This window comes from Dasypus novemcinctus, chromosome X (genome assembly GCF_030445035.2).
Source record: "Dasypus novemcinctus isolate mDasNov1 chromosome X, mDasNov1.1.hap2, whole genome shotgun sequence".
NCBI lineage: Eukaryota > Metazoa > Chordata > Mammalia > Cingulata > Dasypodidae > Dasypus > Dasypus novemcinctus.
Genome location: NC_080704.1, coordinates 62,525,417 through 62,544,209, shown reverse-complemented (window position 1 = coordinate 62,544,209; position 18,793 = coordinate 62,525,417). Strand labels below are relative to the sequence as shown.

Here is an 18,793-nt window from a genome sequence, read left to right as displayed (position 1 = left end):
TTGTTGTTTGTGCTTTGGGTGAAAAGTCTAAGAAACTGTTGCCATACACAAGGTCCTGAAGATGCAATCACTTCTTGATAACTTACTATGTAACAGGCTCTTTGTTCACTGTGCTGGGTACTTTATGTACATTATCTGATTGAATCCTTAAATTGCCCTACAAAGTTCACTGTGATATACCCACTTTATTGATATGCAACAGATTTACATCCACAGGATTAACAGTGTTAGAAGGTGGTTGGGTCCTGATCCCAAGAAGTCAATTTGTGAGCATAATTTGGCTGAAATAATTTGAGCTCTGCCCTATTTTATGTTCCCTACTCTGTGTGCTAACCCAAGGATTTTAGGAGCTTAATCTTAGCCAAAGGTATTTGGAGGGCTGGTGATGACTTCTTCGTGAGGAAGGATTTGATTTTGTGAGATTACCACCTCATATATGTACAAACTAAAATTTTCAAAACTAAATCTTTCTTAGACTTTCGCATATGCGATAAGTAACACATATTCACTGTAGAAAATTAGAAATTACAGATAAGGAAGAGAAAAATAATTACCTATATCCTTCACTGTTGATTATAAAATATTCTATCAGCCCTTTTCATTAAGTAAAATAATCTCAATAAATTTAAAAACTTTGATTATATGTTGAAATTATAATATTTTGGATATATTGGGTTAAGGAAAATAAAATTAATTTTGCCTATTTCTTTTTACTTTTTCAATTTTCAAAATTACGTATTTGACTCACATTGTATTTCTGTTTGCAGCACTGTTGTAGAGTCTCTTCCAGCTTTGACCATTCTGAATCTTTTTATTTATTTATTTATTTCTCCCCCATTCCCCACTACCCCAGTTGTCTGTTCTCTGTGTCTATTTGCTGCATCTTCTTTGTCCGCTTCTGTTGTCAGCGGCACAGGAATCTGTGTTTCTTTTTGTTGCGTCATCTTGTTGTGTCAGCTCTCCGTGTGTGTAGCACCATTCCTGGGCAGGCTGCACTTTCTTTTGCGCTGGGCGGCTCTCCTTATGGGGCGCACTCCTTGCGCGTGGGGCTCCCCTATGCGGGGGACACCCTGCGTGGCACGGCACTCCTTGTGCACAACAGCACTGCGCATGGGCCAGCTCCACACAGGTCAAGGAGGCCTGGGGTTTGAAATGCAGACCTCCCATGTGGTAGACGGATGCGCTCACCACTGGGCCAAGTCCGCCGCCCATTCTGAATCTTAATGAAGTTGTACTGTGTATACATTTTTAGTTCTGTCATAATTCTTTTAGACCAATATGGTCCAATAAAACTTTCTACATTGATGAAAATGTTTTCTAATTTGCCCAGTGTGGTAACCACTAATCATATGTAGCTACTGAGCACATGAAATATGGCTGGTGTGATAGAGGAACTGAATTTTAAACTTTAATTTTAATTAATTTAAATATAAATAAGCCATGTGTGCCTAATTGCTACTGTATTGGACAACACAGTTTTAGATCTCATGAAAAATAAAATGTCTATAAATCTTGGCCGGTTTTCTCTTTTCCAGTTGTGTTGGTGTTGAAGAGGAGAAGGCTGCTGATATTGACCTCTACCACTGCCCCAACTGTGAGGTCTTACATGGGCCTTCTGTTAGTAAGTAGATCTTGGAGTTTCCAAGAGAAGGGGGTCCAGAGGAAAGGCAAAGTAAAGGAAGCTCAGCCTTTGCCTGAGTTCTTCAGATTCATCTCTCTTAGGAAATAGCAGAAGCCTGTGCCAGCCCACAAGCCAGGAGCTGCTCCATTGAGAATGCAGAAATGCATGCCTGCACCTCCCTTCCTTCCTAGGGAATCCCCAGAGGATGCACCCAACCTCACCTTCTTGATCTCTGAGGCAGTTGTTCACTCCAGATGGTCTAAGGGGGATATTAGATTATAAGAGAAACAAGATCTGCTAAGCCCTTTGCTCTTGGAACCATAAATCATGGCCATTCTGATTCATGGTCTCATGTCTTTTCCTGGCTTAGTGAAAAAACGCCGTGGATCTTCAAAAGGGCATGATACACACAAGACAAAGCCAGTGAAGACTGGGAGCCCTACATTCATTCGAGAGCTCCGGAGTAGGACTTTTGACAGGTGAGGACACTTGCCCTGAGAAACAGTGAATGCCAGGGCCTTGGGAAACTGAAATTCATCTCTTCCCAACTTGCCCACTGAATGTGTCTTGATCGGTGCCTCCCCAATTTGGGGGAGTCTTCAGGGCTCTGTGAGTTCCATCTGGGGAGAGAGCTTCTATTTCAGTCAGTTTCTAAGAAACCATAGTTAGAATTCTGTTTAATATGCAGAGTACATTCAGGTCCACTTGCAGAAATTTTTGGCAGATTGGGAGGCAGTATTTGGAGAGGATATTTTCATGCACTGAAGGAATATTATAACCAGAAGGAGTCTTAAAGATCAGAAAGTTTAACTCTCTAATTGTAGAGGAGAGGAAATTCTTTTAGAAAATAAAAAAAAAATTGGTCATGTATTTCTTATATAATCAAGAAAAAGACCTTTTTCCCTTTCTTTTTTCATTAAGTTGGTCTTATTAAAAATAAATTAAATGAATAAAACACTCTCTTTTGCTTGTTTTTTAATTCATTGGACCATTTTCAGCTTATTTTAGTGCTATTTGGATTTATAACTGTCTTCAACTTAATACTTTTTGTTTTACTTGTTTATTTAAAGGAAGTAAATTTCCTTTCTACCCCAGGCTCCTCAGGTCCCCTCCCTGAAGTTGACCAATCTCTTGTGAGTTTTTTCAGAAATAGCGTTTATATTTACAAATGTATGTTTTTCTTTATACATATATATATATATAGGAAGTATTCTATGTTGTTCCGCATCTTGTTTATTTTTTTACCTAAATTATATATCTTGGATATCTATCTGTAAGCTCACAAACATATGTTTTTCATTCTTTTCTTCATGGTTTTTTAGTATTCCATTGTATGGATATATATAATTTATTTAACCAGTCCTCTCATTTAAGTAGATTCCAGTATTGTATATCAGTAGATTTATATGCCTAAAAGTAAAATTACTAAGTCAAAGATTAGATACTTTAAAAATGTTTATAAATATTGCCAAATTTTCCCCAAAATGGCTATATCATTTCATACTCCCACAGATAATGACAGAGGATGCCTGTTTTTCTGTATCCTGGCAAAATACTGTTTATTTTTTATCTTTGCCTTTCTGGTAAGATAAAAAATTAAATCTTGTTTCCATTTGCTTTTCTTTAGTTATGAAGGAGATGAGTATATTTTTGTACATTTATAAGCCATTTTGTTTTCCTGTTAACTGCATGGTTCTGATCTTAGACAATTTTTCTGTTCGGTTACTGACTCTTCTCCTACTGACTTATAATAGCTTTTTATATATTAATTAAAACAGGCCTTTGTCATAATTATTGCAAATATCTTTTCCTAGTTTGTGTTAGTTTTTAAACTTTTTCCTTGCAGAAATATATCATTTTTATGTAAATTTACTATTTTTAATAAGTACTGGTCCTTCCATGTTTTTCCTAATACTCTTAAGGCTTTGTTTTTTTAAATATAAACTTTGCTCTATCTAGAATTATGTAAGGAGTGAGGTAGACATTGAGTTTGTTTTTTTTCAGATGTTTGTCCCAACACAACTTATCAAATAGCAAATAGTCTGTCATTTCTCCTTTATGATTCTTTAAAAACTGTTTTCTGGTTAATTATGTATATATGTTGAGAAAGTGATTGTAAAAATTGATTTTGCTTTTTAAATCAGTATTTTCTCTTTATTTGCCAGTTTTTATATGGGATGATTGTTGCTCTGGGTTAGAATAAAGCAGCTAAATTGTCAGATATGTCTTTTCCTCCTGGTGAGACTGTTGACTGATTTTTTTTTCTTTCTCATCCAGAGAAGAACACCCTATTGACAGGATATCCTGGGTTTAGCTCCCTTTCTTGTCTGTAACCTGGCCTCTTACTTTGTTTTTTTTTTTTAAGTTAGGCCAGTAAAAAGAATTTATTTGGGAAATAGGGGAAAGAACAGAGCTTACTGAGAAATGGGGCAGAAAGATGGAAATACACCCCAAGATTTGGTATGGACTCCTTTAGACAGAGAGAGTGTGCTCTGCCTCATGTGGTTACCTTTTAAACTGTTAATTATTCCTCCCCCTTGCTAATAACAAGGGGATGGGTCCCATCTGTTATTGATTACTCCACCAATGGTGGGGGCCAATGGTGTGGCCTCTTGCTCTGTACAGGTCATCTCTTCCCTGGCACATGAGTTTTATACCATTAATTGCCAACCTACCTTAGGTCCCCTCAAGAAGGCTCCACTGTTTGTGTGAATGGCAGCATCCAGTGAGGCCTTCAATGGACAGGTCTGCTGGGGCTCAGATTTTCTCTCATGTGGCCCACAGCTCAGATGAAGTGATTCTGAAGCCCACTGGAAGTCAGCTGACAGTGGAATTCCTGGAAGAGAATAGTTTCAGTGTGCCCATCCTGGTCTTGAAGAAGGATGGATTGGGGATGACGCTGCCCTCACCATCATTCACTGTACGGGATGTGGAACACTATGTTGGTAAGACACTGCAGGCCCTTTTAACTGTGACATTGTTTACTCCTGTCAAGACCTGTATTCCTTCCTTTCAATTTACCTTTTCTATTTCCTTTATAGCGATCTTAGAAATCTAAAATGAGGTTGCCTTGCCCAAAGTCATTCTTTGGCACAGTTAGAATGAAAATCTTGGTTTCCTCTTCCTCCTCCTCCTAATATTCCAAAAAGAAAACCCAGGTTATACCCCATTTTTTAATCTGGAGAATTATAGGGATCATGGTCTCTGTCCTCTGAAGATAAGAAAACCGTTTACTCTTGTCCTTACATATCAGTTGTCTTCTGGGCATGATTTTTGGGGTAGAGGGAAAGAAGTGAGGAAGCAGAACCCAAGTAGGTAGCTAAGGCACTATGGGTAAGGCTGTGTGTCAGATGGTTTCATAGCCCTGGCAGTCCTGGACCTAGCACATAGGTCTAAGGAAAGTATGGATAGATTCTGCTTGCAAACTCACAGATGCATACAGTGTCTAAGGAGAGGAGCTTGGAGTGTGAAACCACTCTAGTGACTGATGAGTAGATGAGAGACTCTTCCCCAGTCACTGAGACCACTTGATGCAGAACCTGTCTCTTTATCCCAGGTTCTGAGAAAGAGATCGATGTGATTGATGTGACTCGTCAGGCTGACTGCAAGATGAAGCTTGGCGATTTTGTGAAATATTATTACAGCGGGAAGAGAGAGAAAGTCCTCAATGTCATTAGTTTGGAATTCTCTGATACCAGGTAGGAGGGGCAGGGATTACTAAAATAGCCTAACATAGTTTCTGGAACTTATGATACGCTAAGTATATATTAGCATTTTTTTCCCTTTCTCCTGGTGGATTCTTCCTTTGGGATGGGGAGCTCGTTTATACTTTTGAGGATACCAACTGTCAGTATAACAACTAAACCATGTTTTTCCTTCACAATTTCTAGCATTGGACAGATAACACAGTAGCTATATTAATTAATTTTTCTCTTTCAAGACCTAAGACAGCTTTCGTAGACAATTTTCTGATACTTATAGTGTGAACACTCTTTAACTACCAGGATAAATCCTTTGTCCCTGGAAATAGATTTACTAAAATTACCCCCAGGTAATTTTTCTAAAGATAAGGTTTCTTAGACTTAAAAAGAAAAAAAAGGAAAAAGCTTACATTTAATGAGTGACTTAAATGATTCTATCTGGATTCATTCACTCAATAGATATCTAGTCTTCTCTGTGATTAGGACTGTGGGAAATACCAAGAAATTGTAACTTACCTTTTTTTCCTTAGGAAGTTACTATCTGATTCTTTTTATCTTTTTATTTTGAAATAATTATAGATTCATAGAAAGTTACAAAAAATGTACAAGGAAGTCCTGTATACCCTTCCGTCAGTTTCTCCTAATGATAACATCTCACATAACCATAGTACAACATTAGAACCTTTACTGTTGGTTTTAACATAAGAAATTAAACAATCCGAGGGTTTTTGAGAAGTTATATTTATTCATTCCTCACTTCATTCTGAAAGACTATTTGAGGTAGCTTGCAGGGATATAGACTATACAGGACAGAGAAAAGAAAATTGGAACAAAAGGAAAATAAGTGTGGGAAAATAGGATGGATGCATCTGGGGGGTAGTCTGCACACAAAATACATGTGTGAACGTTTGGGTAGTTGATAGAGATAGGCTGCAATGCTTTCACTGAGATTCCTGAAGGTCAGAGCAAAGAGGGGAGCATGATATTACAAGACTGGTTGTTTTATATAGGATAAAAGCAATTCGATGTTTGGGAGAAGCACCTCTTTACCTGGAGTTGAGCCCTGAGAGGTTTCTTTAATGGTTCCTCTTAAAGAAGACGGGTACAGTACAATAGCTGTTACAAACAAAGTGCCAAGTGAGTGGGCTGCAGGGGTGAGGGGGAGGGGGCAGAGGAGAGGGAAATTTGAGTGCTTCATGGAGGAAATGATATGTTTAGCTGTGGAGCTAGGACTTGGGACTTCTGGAACTGAGTAGAATGAGGATGTCACCTAGACTTAAACAGGAATAAGTGTCCTCTTTAGCCTTTTGGATTATGTGGAGTGAACTTACTTTCTGTCTTAACTGACCCTCACCTTGTGGGAACCAGTAGATTTTATACCTTTACCTTAGCATACCTCCGTCAGCTGATTTCTGCTCTCTACCCCTTCCTTGCTAGGCTTTCTAACCTTGTGGAGACACCCAGGATTGTTCGGAAGCTGTCATGGGTGGAGAACTTATGGCCTGAGGATTGTGTGTTTGAGAGGCCCAATGTGCAGAAGTACTGCCTCATGAGTGTGCGGGATAGTTATACAGACTTTCACATTGACTTTGGCGGCACCTCAGTCTGGTACCATGTGCTTAAGGTAGGAATGGATGTGGCTTCTGGAAGCAGGTAGACCTTGGGCCTCTCTGTTTGTGTTGGGTGGCAGCACAAAACAGATTGCTGAGCTCTACTGATATCCCAGATTGTATATAGGTGACATTTCCACATAACTATCTGGGTTGTTTGTTAGATGGATATACCATATACACCAGTGATGGCCTGTCTCTCTACTTTGCAGTTTTGATTCCTAATAAAAAAAAATTTTGAAAACTAGTAGGTATCTAAGGGTTTCCCTATTATTTTCTTAATTGAGCCAATTTATACTTCTATCATCATGTATGGAAATGTTCTCATTTACTTCAGAAATTCCTAGAAATGTTATGAGAAACTTCTTCTACCACCCAGCTTTACTGAGGTATAATTTATATATCATAAACTTCACCCATTTAAGTGTACAATTTGATGAGTTTTGACAATTGTATATAGTTACTTAACTACCACCACAATCAATATAGAACATTTATGAGAAGTTTTTTAAGTGTCAGGCTTCGTATAGAAAGCTTTCTTTTTAGTGATCCACACTAAAAAGGAATTTAATTTTGTAATTAGTGTATTGACTATCAATGACTATAAAGGATTTTGAGGTCCAGAAAACAAATTTCTTAAATAATTTTGATTGATTTTTATCATTCTTCATAGTATTTAGCTTTCTTATCAGAAATGCTAAGGAAAGAACAGAGAACTTGGATGTAACTCTTAAAAAATGATCACAAATCTTGAACTAGTTGTTTCCATTGTTTTTTCATGAAGAAATTGGAGCACATAAGTGAAGGTGCTATTATGCAAATGTTAGAATTAATTTTTTTGTTTTTCAATAATTTCATTTGTATAGAAAAGTTGCAAAAATAATAGGAAGAATTCCTGTGTCTTCTTCACCCAGATTACCAAAAGTACCATTTTATTATATCCTTTCTCTTTAAAGCAAAATATTAAAATGGTAATATATATGTATATATCAAAAATTGTATGTACATAATATATATACTTTTTTCCTGAAACATTTGAGAGTAGTTTCATATATCATGTTCCTTTAACTCTAAATAATTCAGTGTGTAGTTCCTAAAAACAAGGGCATATTATTATGGACCATAGTAATCAAATCAGGAAATCAACACTGATATACTAATAATATCTAATCTGATTCAAATCTCTTCAGTTGTACACGTTATAGTTCTAGTGTTGTTTCTTTTCTACATTGAAATGTCTTATGAAGTATTGGTCAAACTAAGCTATTGTGGCTTTTTTTTTCTTTTTCACTGTATTATCTATCTATGTATTATCATTTGCTTATCTAGGCAAAATACAATTAGAAAATAAAATGTTCTTCCAACAAGTAGTCACCTAACATAATTTTCCAAAAAGTCCTTGGGCAATTATTGAACTCTTAAACTTTTATTACCTCTGATTATAGGTATGAGAAGGAACACTATCTGTAAATGGCATTTAAAGGCATATTCAAGTTTCTTCTCATCAGTAATGTGGCCTTAAATTCTCCCAAGGCTAATAGTATTGATCTTCTCATCTATAGGAGCCATTTTTCATTTGGCATTGCATCTAAAATAGGAGCCCTTATACATTTGTCCTAATTTGAACAATTTTGTTTGAAATGCCCATTCCAAAATGTTTTTGTCTCTTATGCACTGATTTATAGAAACTTCCAAGTTCAAAAGGACCTTTTGAAGTTTTCCCAATCCACATAAAAAGGTTCTTGAATGGGTTTGGGAAACAATTTTAGCATACTACCATGGTCTTGGGGCATGGGAGAGAGAATAGAACTTTAGAGCCCCGCCGGAAGACTTTTCTGGAAACCCTTGGTATTTTTGGAACTTTAACATCTTTTTGTTTCAGGGTGAGAAGATCTTCTACCTGATTCGCCCAACCAATGCCAACCTAACTCTCTTTGAGTGCTGGAGCAGCTCCTCTAATCAGAATGAGATGTTCTTTGGCGACCAGGTGGACAAGTGCTACAAGTGTTCCGTGAAGCAAGGACAGACACTTTTCATTCCTACAGGTCTTCCCTAGCCCCTTCTGGTTGGGTTTAGGAGGGTGAGAAGAAGAAGGGGAGCTTGTGGCACCAGAGCCAACCTCTCCCCATAATGTGTTAATGATTATGTGGGATATCTCTTTTATATTAGTTGAAGGTCAGAACAGAACTTCAAGAAGATTGATGTGGTAGCCAGTAGGCAGTGTGATCATTTGGGGAGGCTGTAGGTGGGAAGGTCTAGGAGGCGGCTGATGGACTCCTTTGCACTAGGCTTATGTCAAGTTGGTGAACAGAGGCATAGGACTATGAGCTCTGTGACTCTAGGGATAGTGAGTGGAAGACTGGCAGTCCAGGCTACAAAGCAGAGTGATCTGGGATGGAGGATTTTTTCCTAAATAATACATGCCTAAGCATCAATTCTAGAAATTATGAATTCTTAGGTCTGAGGTGGCATTTCAGTGTTTATATTTTGAAAAAGTCTCCCCAGTTGTCTCCATTGGAGGACCACTGAGCCAGATTATTTTACTCACTGGTCGATTTTGGGCTTTGGGCATGTTGACCAACCCCTGTCGTTTATTTCCTAATTTCTAAAATGGAGTTCATCCCTATATGAAAGAGCCATTATTGTATTTCCTTTCTTTAAAAACACAGGTTTCACATTTCACACATTTCTGTAATTGGTTTGTACCAGTTGGTATGCATGTTTAATGTACTTTTGTTGTTTTTTCCCCCAAGGACATGCTATTAAATTAGTGGTGTGCTTTTTGCAATATGCAGTGTCTTAGCATAGAGAAAAACAGTAGTTTAAATACAGTAATGCACGGGAAGGTACTCACCAGAGTCTCTAGCAGGAACTCAGTGTTAGTTTCTTTACATTTTCCCAGCTCTATCCTTTTTCCTCCTATGCCTTTGAAGCACAGATCTCTCCCAGAGAGATCTAGTTTTCTAGTTTTTTCTACAGGTTACCACTAGAGAAGAAAAGATAACTTGCTGATATCACAGCATTATTCCTTTGTTCTCTCCTTTCCTGTGGCACTTGCTATTTGATGACAGAACTTGCAGCCTGCCTTTTCTTTTAGTTGTGTACATGTCTGTATTGACTGTGATAAGCTAATTGAGGGTATGGTTTGTGTTATATTCTTCTATCTTTTTGACATTTAATTGTTTTGTGCAAATATCCATACATTTATAAGTTTTTATATAGATAAAATCTAATTATTTATGTTTTACATAAATAGAATTTTTGAGTCATCCTTTTACAAATATGGAACCATATTATACAGATTTTTCTGCATCTTGCTTTTCTCAGCAATATTTCACAAAAAGCTTTCTAAAGTCAGCTGGTACAATTTTAATGCAGTCCTTCTAATGACTGCCTGATATTTCATGTATGAACATTCCACAGTTTATTCAGTCATATTCTGATTGGTAGGTATTAACTTTGTCGTCAATTTGTATGTGTGTGTTTACCAATATGATCAATTCTGCAAGAATCATCCTCATACGTATGTCTTAAGTGTTGTACTTTTACTTTTATGGGAAACATTCCCTGAATGGAATGGCTAGGTTAATGGGTATTTGGAGGTTTTTTTCAGCTTTTTTTAATTTGAGGGGAAATTCAATATCATAAAATTAACCATTTTAAAGTGAACAAATCAGTGGCATTTAGTGCATTTATAATGTTGTTCAATGACCACCTCTATCAAGTTGCAAAACATCTTTATCACCCCAAAATAAAACCCCTTATCCATTAGCAGTTACTTCGCATTCTTCCTTCCTGAATCCCCTGGCAACCACCAGTCTGCTTTCTGTTTCTATAAATTTACCTATTCTGGATATTTCATATAGATGGAATCATATAATATGTGATCCTTTGCGTCTGGCTTCTTTCACTTAGTATATTTTTTCAATGTTCATCCATATGTACCATATATCATTACTTCATTCCTTTTTATGGCTGAATAATGGTCCATTTTATGTATATACCAAGGTTTCTTTATTTGTTAGTCAGTTGATAGACATTTGGGTTGTTTCCATGTTTTGGCTATTATGAATAATGCAGCTATGAACATTCATGTGTAAGTTTTTGTGCAGACATATATTTTCACTTCTCTTGAGTATATACCTAAGAGTAGAATTGCTGGGTCATATGGTTACTCCATGTTTAATGTTTTCTCAACGGCCAAACTGTTTTCCAAAGTAGTTACACCATTTTACATTTCCACCAGCGATATCTGAGGGTTCTAAGTTCTTATATCCTCACTTGGACCTTTCTCAGACATGTGATTTGGGAAATATTTTTTTCCCATTCTTGGGGTTGTCTTTTCACTTTCTTGATATTGCTGTATGAAATACAGAAGTTATTGAATTTGATAAAGTTCAACTTATCTATTTTACTTTGCTTGATTGTGCTTTTGTTGATATGTCTAAGAGACTGTCTAATCTAAGGTTATAAAGATTTATACCTATGTTTACTTCTAAGAGTTTTAAAACTTTAGCTCTTACATTTAGATCTTTCATCCATTTCAAGTTTATTTTTATATATGGTGTGAGGGAAGGGCCCAATTTCATTCTTTTGCATGTGGCTATCCAGTTTTACAAGTCCTATTTTTTAAAAACTTTTTTATTGAAATGTATCATTCATGCGTGAACATACATAAACAATAAGTGAATAATAAAAATTGTGAACTTACAAAATAAACATGAATAACATATGGGGGTCCCATACATCACCTCTCCACCAACACCTTGCATTGTTGTGATATATTTGTTACAGACTATGCAAGAGCATCGTCAAAATATTACTACTAACTATAGTCTATATCTTACATTTGGTGTATTTTTCCCCCAACCCACCCGATTTTCTTAAACAAATCAATTTTATTATTACATATTAATAAAGCATACAATTTATCCAAGTGTACAGTCAATGGTATTTGATATAATCACATAGTTGTGCATTCATCACTTCAAACATTATTAAATCATTTTCATTATTTCAAAAATAATAATAATAAACAAAAAAACAGACAAACAAGGAAATTCCTCCTCTCTCAATCTGTTTCCCCTGCAGTCCATAGCTACTATTTCTGTCTATTCTTGCACAATTATTTATTTGGTTGTTAAGCAGTTTTATTGAGCTATATTCACATACCATATGATCTATCCAAAGTATATAATCAATGACTTTTTTTTAGCTGTTAAAAAGACCTTTATTGTAAAATTGTAAAATAAATAGAAAAATAGATTGAACGAAATTACAAATTTTAAAAGACAGTGCCAGGCCCAGTTAGATTTAATATAATCATTTATAAGAAATAAATAGTACAGCAACAAGCGTTTGTAAATGTAAATAATAATTCTAATATAATAGAAATTATAAAGTAATTTTTATATTATAGCTCTTAACTATTGGACATAATTTCTAAGAATGAAATAAATTATTCGTTATTTAATTTCTGTTTAGGCCATACATTCTTTCTGGGTAATAAAATTCCTACTTGGGAATTCCTCACATCTTATTGGAATGAATTATAGCAGATAACAATACGCCAACTCATAATTTTATGAGGTAGAAAAACTCAAAATCTTTTTCAACAGTTGTCATGCTAAATCATTATTCACCCAGATGGATTATTTTAATTAACATCTATGCATAAGAAAGGGTTAAAGTAAAATGAAGTATCCAAAAAAATATCTCTAAAAAGATTATTCTTTCCCCCGTTGGATTGTTTGCGCACCCTTGTCAAAAACCAATTGACCATGATGTATGGGTTTAGTTCTGGACTTTCAATTCTATTCTATTGTTCTATATATCCTAATCATAATACCACACTGTCTCAATTATTATAGCCTTGTAGAAAGTTTTGAAATGGAGAAGTATCAGTCCTCCAACTTTGTCTCTTTTTCAACTTTTTTGGCTATTCTCGGCCCCTTGATTTAATATATGAATTTTAGGTTTTGATTGTGTATAGGTTTTTAAGTGGTTGCACTAGTCATTATATTATACATACATACCTTATCACAGTCTACTGGTGTTGATATTTTACCAGTTTGAGGGAATTGTTGAAACCATTCTTCTGTTTACATCCTTTTTCCCTTCTTGTTTATAAAATATTTGTCTTAAATATTTCCTCTACATTCATTGAGAATCCCATCACACCATACCATTTTATAATTTTTACTTGAACCATCAAACATAATTTAGAAAACTCAAGAGAAGGACAGTATGCTGTATTTGCCTATATATTTTTTTCCTTTTTTTGTCTTTATTTTTTTTACATATTTACATATTTACATATAAAAAAATATGAGGTCCCCATATATCCCCATCCCCTCACCCTACTTCTCCCCCCATAACAACAATCTCCTCCATCATCATGAGACTTTCATTGCATTTGGTGAATACATCTCTGAGCACCGCTGCACCTCATGGTCAGTGGTTCACATCACAGCCCACACTCTCCCACAGTCCACCCAGTGGGCTACGGGAGGACATACAATGTCCGGTAACTGTCCCTGCAGCACCACCCAGGACAACTCCAAGTCCCGAAAACGCCCCCACAGCACATCTCTTCCTCCCACTTCCTACCCTAAGCAGCCACCATGGCCACTTTCTCCACACCAATGCCACATTTTCTTCAATTACTAATCACAATAGTTCATGAATAGAATATCAGTAAGTCCACTCTTATCCATACTCTATTCCCCCATCCTGTAGACCTTAGAATGGTTGTATCCACTCCACATATATATGAAGAGGGGTCTTAGATTCCACATGGATGCTGGATGCAATCCTCCTGCTTTCAGTTGTAGGCACTCTTGGCTCCCTGTTGTGGTGGTTGACCCTCCTCACCTCCATGTTAGCTGAGTGGGGTAAATCCAAGAAACCAGAGTGTAGGAGTTGCAAGTCTGTTGAGGCTCAGGGCCTGCCTATCACATGGTCAGTCCAGAGATTCAGGTCCCCTGGGTATACATTAAAACCCAGTACCAACTACAGTTCTGGTAAAAGTAACAGGAGAAACTTGTGGACAAAGATCACATCTGAGTCCAGCTCCATCACACAGAAACACAAACTCCAAAGTAGGGCCAACTGACATGGCACTGAACTCCATCTGCCATGACCATAGAACCTGTGGGTCTCTGTAGCCCTCAGAAGAACCAGTACCTGGGGTTGTATCTACTTTATCTGTCTCTGGGACTCTGCTGAGGTGTGCATAAGGGTAACCCCTCTGATAACCTCCTGGCTCTTTTTGGAGACTCATAGCCATATAAACTCATTTGTCCTTTCCATTTCCCCCTTTTATTCAGGTCAAAAAGCATTTTTAACTCCTGGTAGTATATGTACACAGAGATATTCTGCTGGTCCGCATTGACCCTTTTATTCAAGGTCATTTTCTAGTTACATCATCAGCTGGTGCTTGGTAGTAATCCCTTGGCGCCACGGAGGCTCATCCCCGGGAGTCATGTCCCACACTGGGGGGAAGGAAACACATTTACATGCTGAGTTTGGCTTCGAGACTGACCACATTTGAGCAACATGGAGGCTCTCAGGTGGTACTCTTAGGCACCCTGCAGCTCTAGGCCTTGTTCTTATTTCAGGTGCACAGGCTCACAAGCATAGTCATTAGTATCAAGGGCTCATTGTTGGACCTTCCTTCTTTTTTGGTCTTTGCTGTTGCACTTGGGGGATTGTTGCTGTTCCTTTAGGGACTGTGACAGAGCTCCCCTGGCTAGGAACTCAGCACTCCCTCAGTTGTTGTTTTTAATTGTATCCACTATGAAAATATCCAAACATTTTTATGTACCCTGGGTATATGCCATGGAGAACACCCTGCCAACCATGTGTCCCCTGTCAATAACATCCCACACCAGTATTCCTCCCCTGCCATTGTTGATCCTCTCTGTGATCCAAAACTTCTTCAAAAGTGAAGCCCAATATATTGCTAGGTTCCATTAATAGTAAAATGGAATATAGTGATGAGTTTAAAGGTCAGATATAGAATACATATTAATTTAGAAAAATTAAGGTAAAAATAAATTGGGGTTTTCCAAAAATTAAAAAATGCAAAAGCTTTGTTTTTGATGTTTTGCCTTCCATCACTGCAATAAGTGTTGCCCTGTATGCAAACTGGCAAGGCAACTACTTCTGTCTTTTCCTCAGTGTCTGTCCTTTTTTTTCTTTTTCTTTTTCTTTTTTTCCTAATTATTAAGCTTATCTTCACAAAAGTTTTAGATCACAGTAATTCATATATACAATATACAGTACTCCCACATATCCAACATAAAACCCTTTTCCCTTCCAGAGCAGTAATCTTTTTACATATTCATACTATATTTACTGAAACTGATATACAGATATTGAGACAATAGCTTTCAAACAAGGTAACATTTGTGTTTACATTGTGGTTTATAGTTTAGACTACACAGTTTTCTAAATTTTTAGTTATCTTATGTTTTACATTATGATTTACATTTTAGCCTATCAGTCCCTATATATTTTTGGTGTAATTTAACATGTCTTATATCCATCCTTGCATAATCTTGTGGAATACTTCTATTGCCCACACAGTTACATTGGTTCCATCTATTCCATACCTCTTTCCCACTTTCCTTAGGGCCCACGGTGACAGTCAGTCTTCATTGCTTGAAGGGCCATGTTCAGAGATACTTGCAGCAGTGTTGAGGGCTTGACATGCTCAACTGCCCTAATGCACTGGGAGCCACCATTTCTCTCAAGAGATGCAATTCCCTCTATTTGAGAACATCAATCCTCCCCAGGATGTGGGTATACCTTCACTCTCATTATATGGGTCTCCATCCAATGATATAACCCACTACGGCAAAATGAGCGTTCACATACTCCCTAGGAGCCTGTCCTGCATCAGATTATCCCCTTTAAGCATCTTAAACAGGTCACCTTCCTTATTATATTTTTGAAAAAGTTTTCTCAACATTACACTCTCAACGAAATACCTGACAATCTCCTATGTTTGTATGTTACCCCACCCTCCCCCCTATTTCTTGGGCAATATTACCCATCCCTAGCCCCCCTCAAGCCCGCAAAGCCCCACCCAAAGGTAACCCTATTCCCCCATTTTATCCATTCCTTGTACAAATACTTACCTCTAGCTTATAGATTTCACCCATGTAGGTGTCAGTTTACATCCTTCCTCTAGCCCCCAATTTCCTTTAAGCCTATCATCCAGTCTCTAGCTCTCTGAGGCAGCTTGGTTTACTTATTTCATATCATTGAGGTCATGTAGTATTTGTCCTTCAATGCCTGGGTTGCTGTCTATATTTTTATTCTTCTGTTATTGTTCTTTCCCATATTCGAAGATTCCTTCTTTTATCATTCCCTTTCACTTAGTGAGCTTCCTTTAGTCTTTTTTTAGTGTAGATACACTGGTAATAAATTCTCTTGATTTTCGTTTATCTGAGAATGCCTTGATTTCCTCTTCATTCCTGAAGGATTTTTTCACTGGATATGGAATTCTGGGTTGATAGTTCTTTCAGCATTTGAAAAATGTTGTGCCACTTACTTCTGGACTCCATTCTTTCTGATGAGATTTTGACTATCATTCAAATTGTCTCCCCCCCCCCCCCCCCGTAGAAAATGGGTTATCACTGCTTTCACCATTTTTTCTTTCTTTTGTTTTCTGCAGTTGGACTTTCATGTTTCATGGCATGGGTTTATTTTGAGTTTATACTGTTTTGGGTTCATTCACTTTCTTGAATAGGTAGGTGTTAGTCTTTTTCCGCATTTAGGAAATTTTCAGCCATTATTCCTTTGACTACTTTTACAGCCTCACATTCTAACTTCCCTTCTTCTGGGTCTCTGATTGCAAAAATATTACATATGTTGTTATAGTCCCACAGATCTCTGAATTCATTTTTCTCTCAGCTGATTTTGTCTCTGTTCTTCAGGTTGGGTAACTTATATTGTTCTGTCTTCAATTTCTGTTGTCCATCTGTTGAGTTCTTTATTTCAGATGTTGTACTTTTCAGTTGTAAAATTTCCATTTTTTCTTTTTTTTTTTTGTCCCAAAGTGCTTAGCGAACCCTGGAAATTTACTTTTTTATTTATTGTGCATTTAATAATTGAAAATATAAACAATTAAAAACTAAAAAAATAACACAGTTGAATAAACACATACATTTCTCAGTTAAATGTACTGGATAGCTATAAATTTTTTTTTAATCATACAATACTTACAATGTGTTACACAAAATATTTGATTCATAGTAATGCAATCATACAGTATTTGGCCTTTTGCTTCTGGCTTGCTTCACTCCACATAATGTCCTCCAGGTTAATCCATGTTGTCATATGCTTTACAACTTCATTTCTACTTACAGCTGCATAATAGTCCATTGTGTGAATAGGCCAAATGTTTATCCATTCATCTGTTCATGGACACCTGGATTGTTTCCAACTTTTTGTAATTGTGAATAATGTCAGTATGAACATCAGTGCGCAGATGTCTGTTCGTGTCACTCCTCTCAGTTCTTCTTAGTATATACCCACTAGTGGTATTGCAGGGTCATGTGACAATTCTATTTTAACTTCTTTAGGAATTGCCAAACAATCCTCCACAGTGGCTGTACCATTCTGCATTCCCACCAACACTGAGTAAGTGTTCCTATCTCTCCACATCCTCTTTAACACTGGTAGGTCTCTGTGTTTTTTTTTTTTTTTTTTTTTTTAAATTTTTTTATTTTTTATTGACTTTGTAATAATATTACATTAAAAATATATATGTGAGGTCCCATTCAACCCCACCCCCCCACCCCCCCTCTCCCCCCCCCCAACAACGCTCGTTCCCATCATCATGACACATCCATTGGATTTGGTAAGTACATCTTTGGGCACCTCTGCACCTCATATACATTGGTTCACATCATGGCCCATACTCTCCTCTATTCTATCATGTAGGCCCTGTGAGGATTTACAATGTCCGGTGATTACCTCTGAAGCACCATCCAGGGCAGCTCCATGTCCCGAAGACTCCTCCACCTCTCATCTCTTCCTGCCTTTCCCCATACCCTTTGTCCATTATGTCCACTTTTCCCAATCCAATGCCACCTCTTCTATGATCTCTGTGTTTTTAATACTGGCCATTCTGATAGGTGTGAAATGATATCTCATTGTAGTTTGGATTTGTATTTCCTAATCATTAGTGATATTGAGCATTTCTTCATGTGTTTTTTTTGCCATTTGTATTTCTTCTTTGGACAAATGTCTGTCTATTCAAGTCTTTTGCCCACTTTTTAATTGGGTCATTTGTCTTTTTTTTTGTTGAGTTGTAACATCTCTTTATATATCCTGGATGTTAAAATATTAAACCCTTATTGGATATTTGATTTCTAAATATTTTCTTCCCATTGAGTCGGCTGCCTTTTCACCCTTATGGCAAAGTCCTGTAAGGTGCAAAAGTGTTTAATTTTGAGGAGGTCACATTTTTCTAATTTTTCTTTTGTTTCACATGCTTTGGGTGTAGGGTGCAAGAAACCAGCACCTACTATAAGGTCTTGAAGATGTTTCCCTACATTTTCTTCTAGTAGTTTTATGGTCCCGGCTTTTATATTTAGGTCTTTGACCATTTTGAGTTGATTCCTGTATAAAGAGTGAGATAGGAACCCACTTTCATTCTTTTGGTTATAGGTATCTTCTTGTCCCAGCACCATTTGTTGAAGAGACTGTTTTGTCCCTTTAACATTGACTTGGTAGGTTTGTCAAAAGCTAGTTGCCTGTATAGGTGAGGGTTTATTTCTGGATTCTCAATTCTATTCCACTGACTGATGTGTCTCTCTTTATGCCAGTACCATGCTGTTTTGACCACT

The 18,793-nt window shown here is 36.9% G+C and overlaps 1 protein-coding gene across 5 annotated transcripts in view; it reads left to right on the top strand.

Moving 5' to 3' along the window:
* Nucleotides 1–18,793, top strand: part of PHF8 (PHD finger protein 8) — a 188,980-nt gene that overhangs the window by 51,715 nt on the left and 118,472 nt on the right. For all 5 annotated transcript variants that reach the window (XM_071213375.1, XM_071213376.1, XM_058291465.2 and 2 more), the window contains exons 3-8: nucleotides 1,536–1,621; nucleotides 1,992–2,100; nucleotides 4,406–4,566; nucleotides 5,178–5,319; nucleotides 6,760–6,946; nucleotides 8,815–8,977. In XM_071213375.1, the coding sequence (XP_071069476.1) occupies nucleotides 1,536–1,621; nucleotides 1,992–2,100; nucleotides 4,406–4,566; nucleotides 5,178–5,319; nucleotides 6,760–6,946; nucleotides 8,815–8,977 (848 nt within the window). The remainder of the gene's footprint in view (nucleotides 1–1,535; nucleotides 1,622–1,991; nucleotides 2,101–4,405; nucleotides 4,567–5,177; nucleotides 5,320–6,759; nucleotides 6,947–8,814; nucleotides 8,978–18,793) is intronic.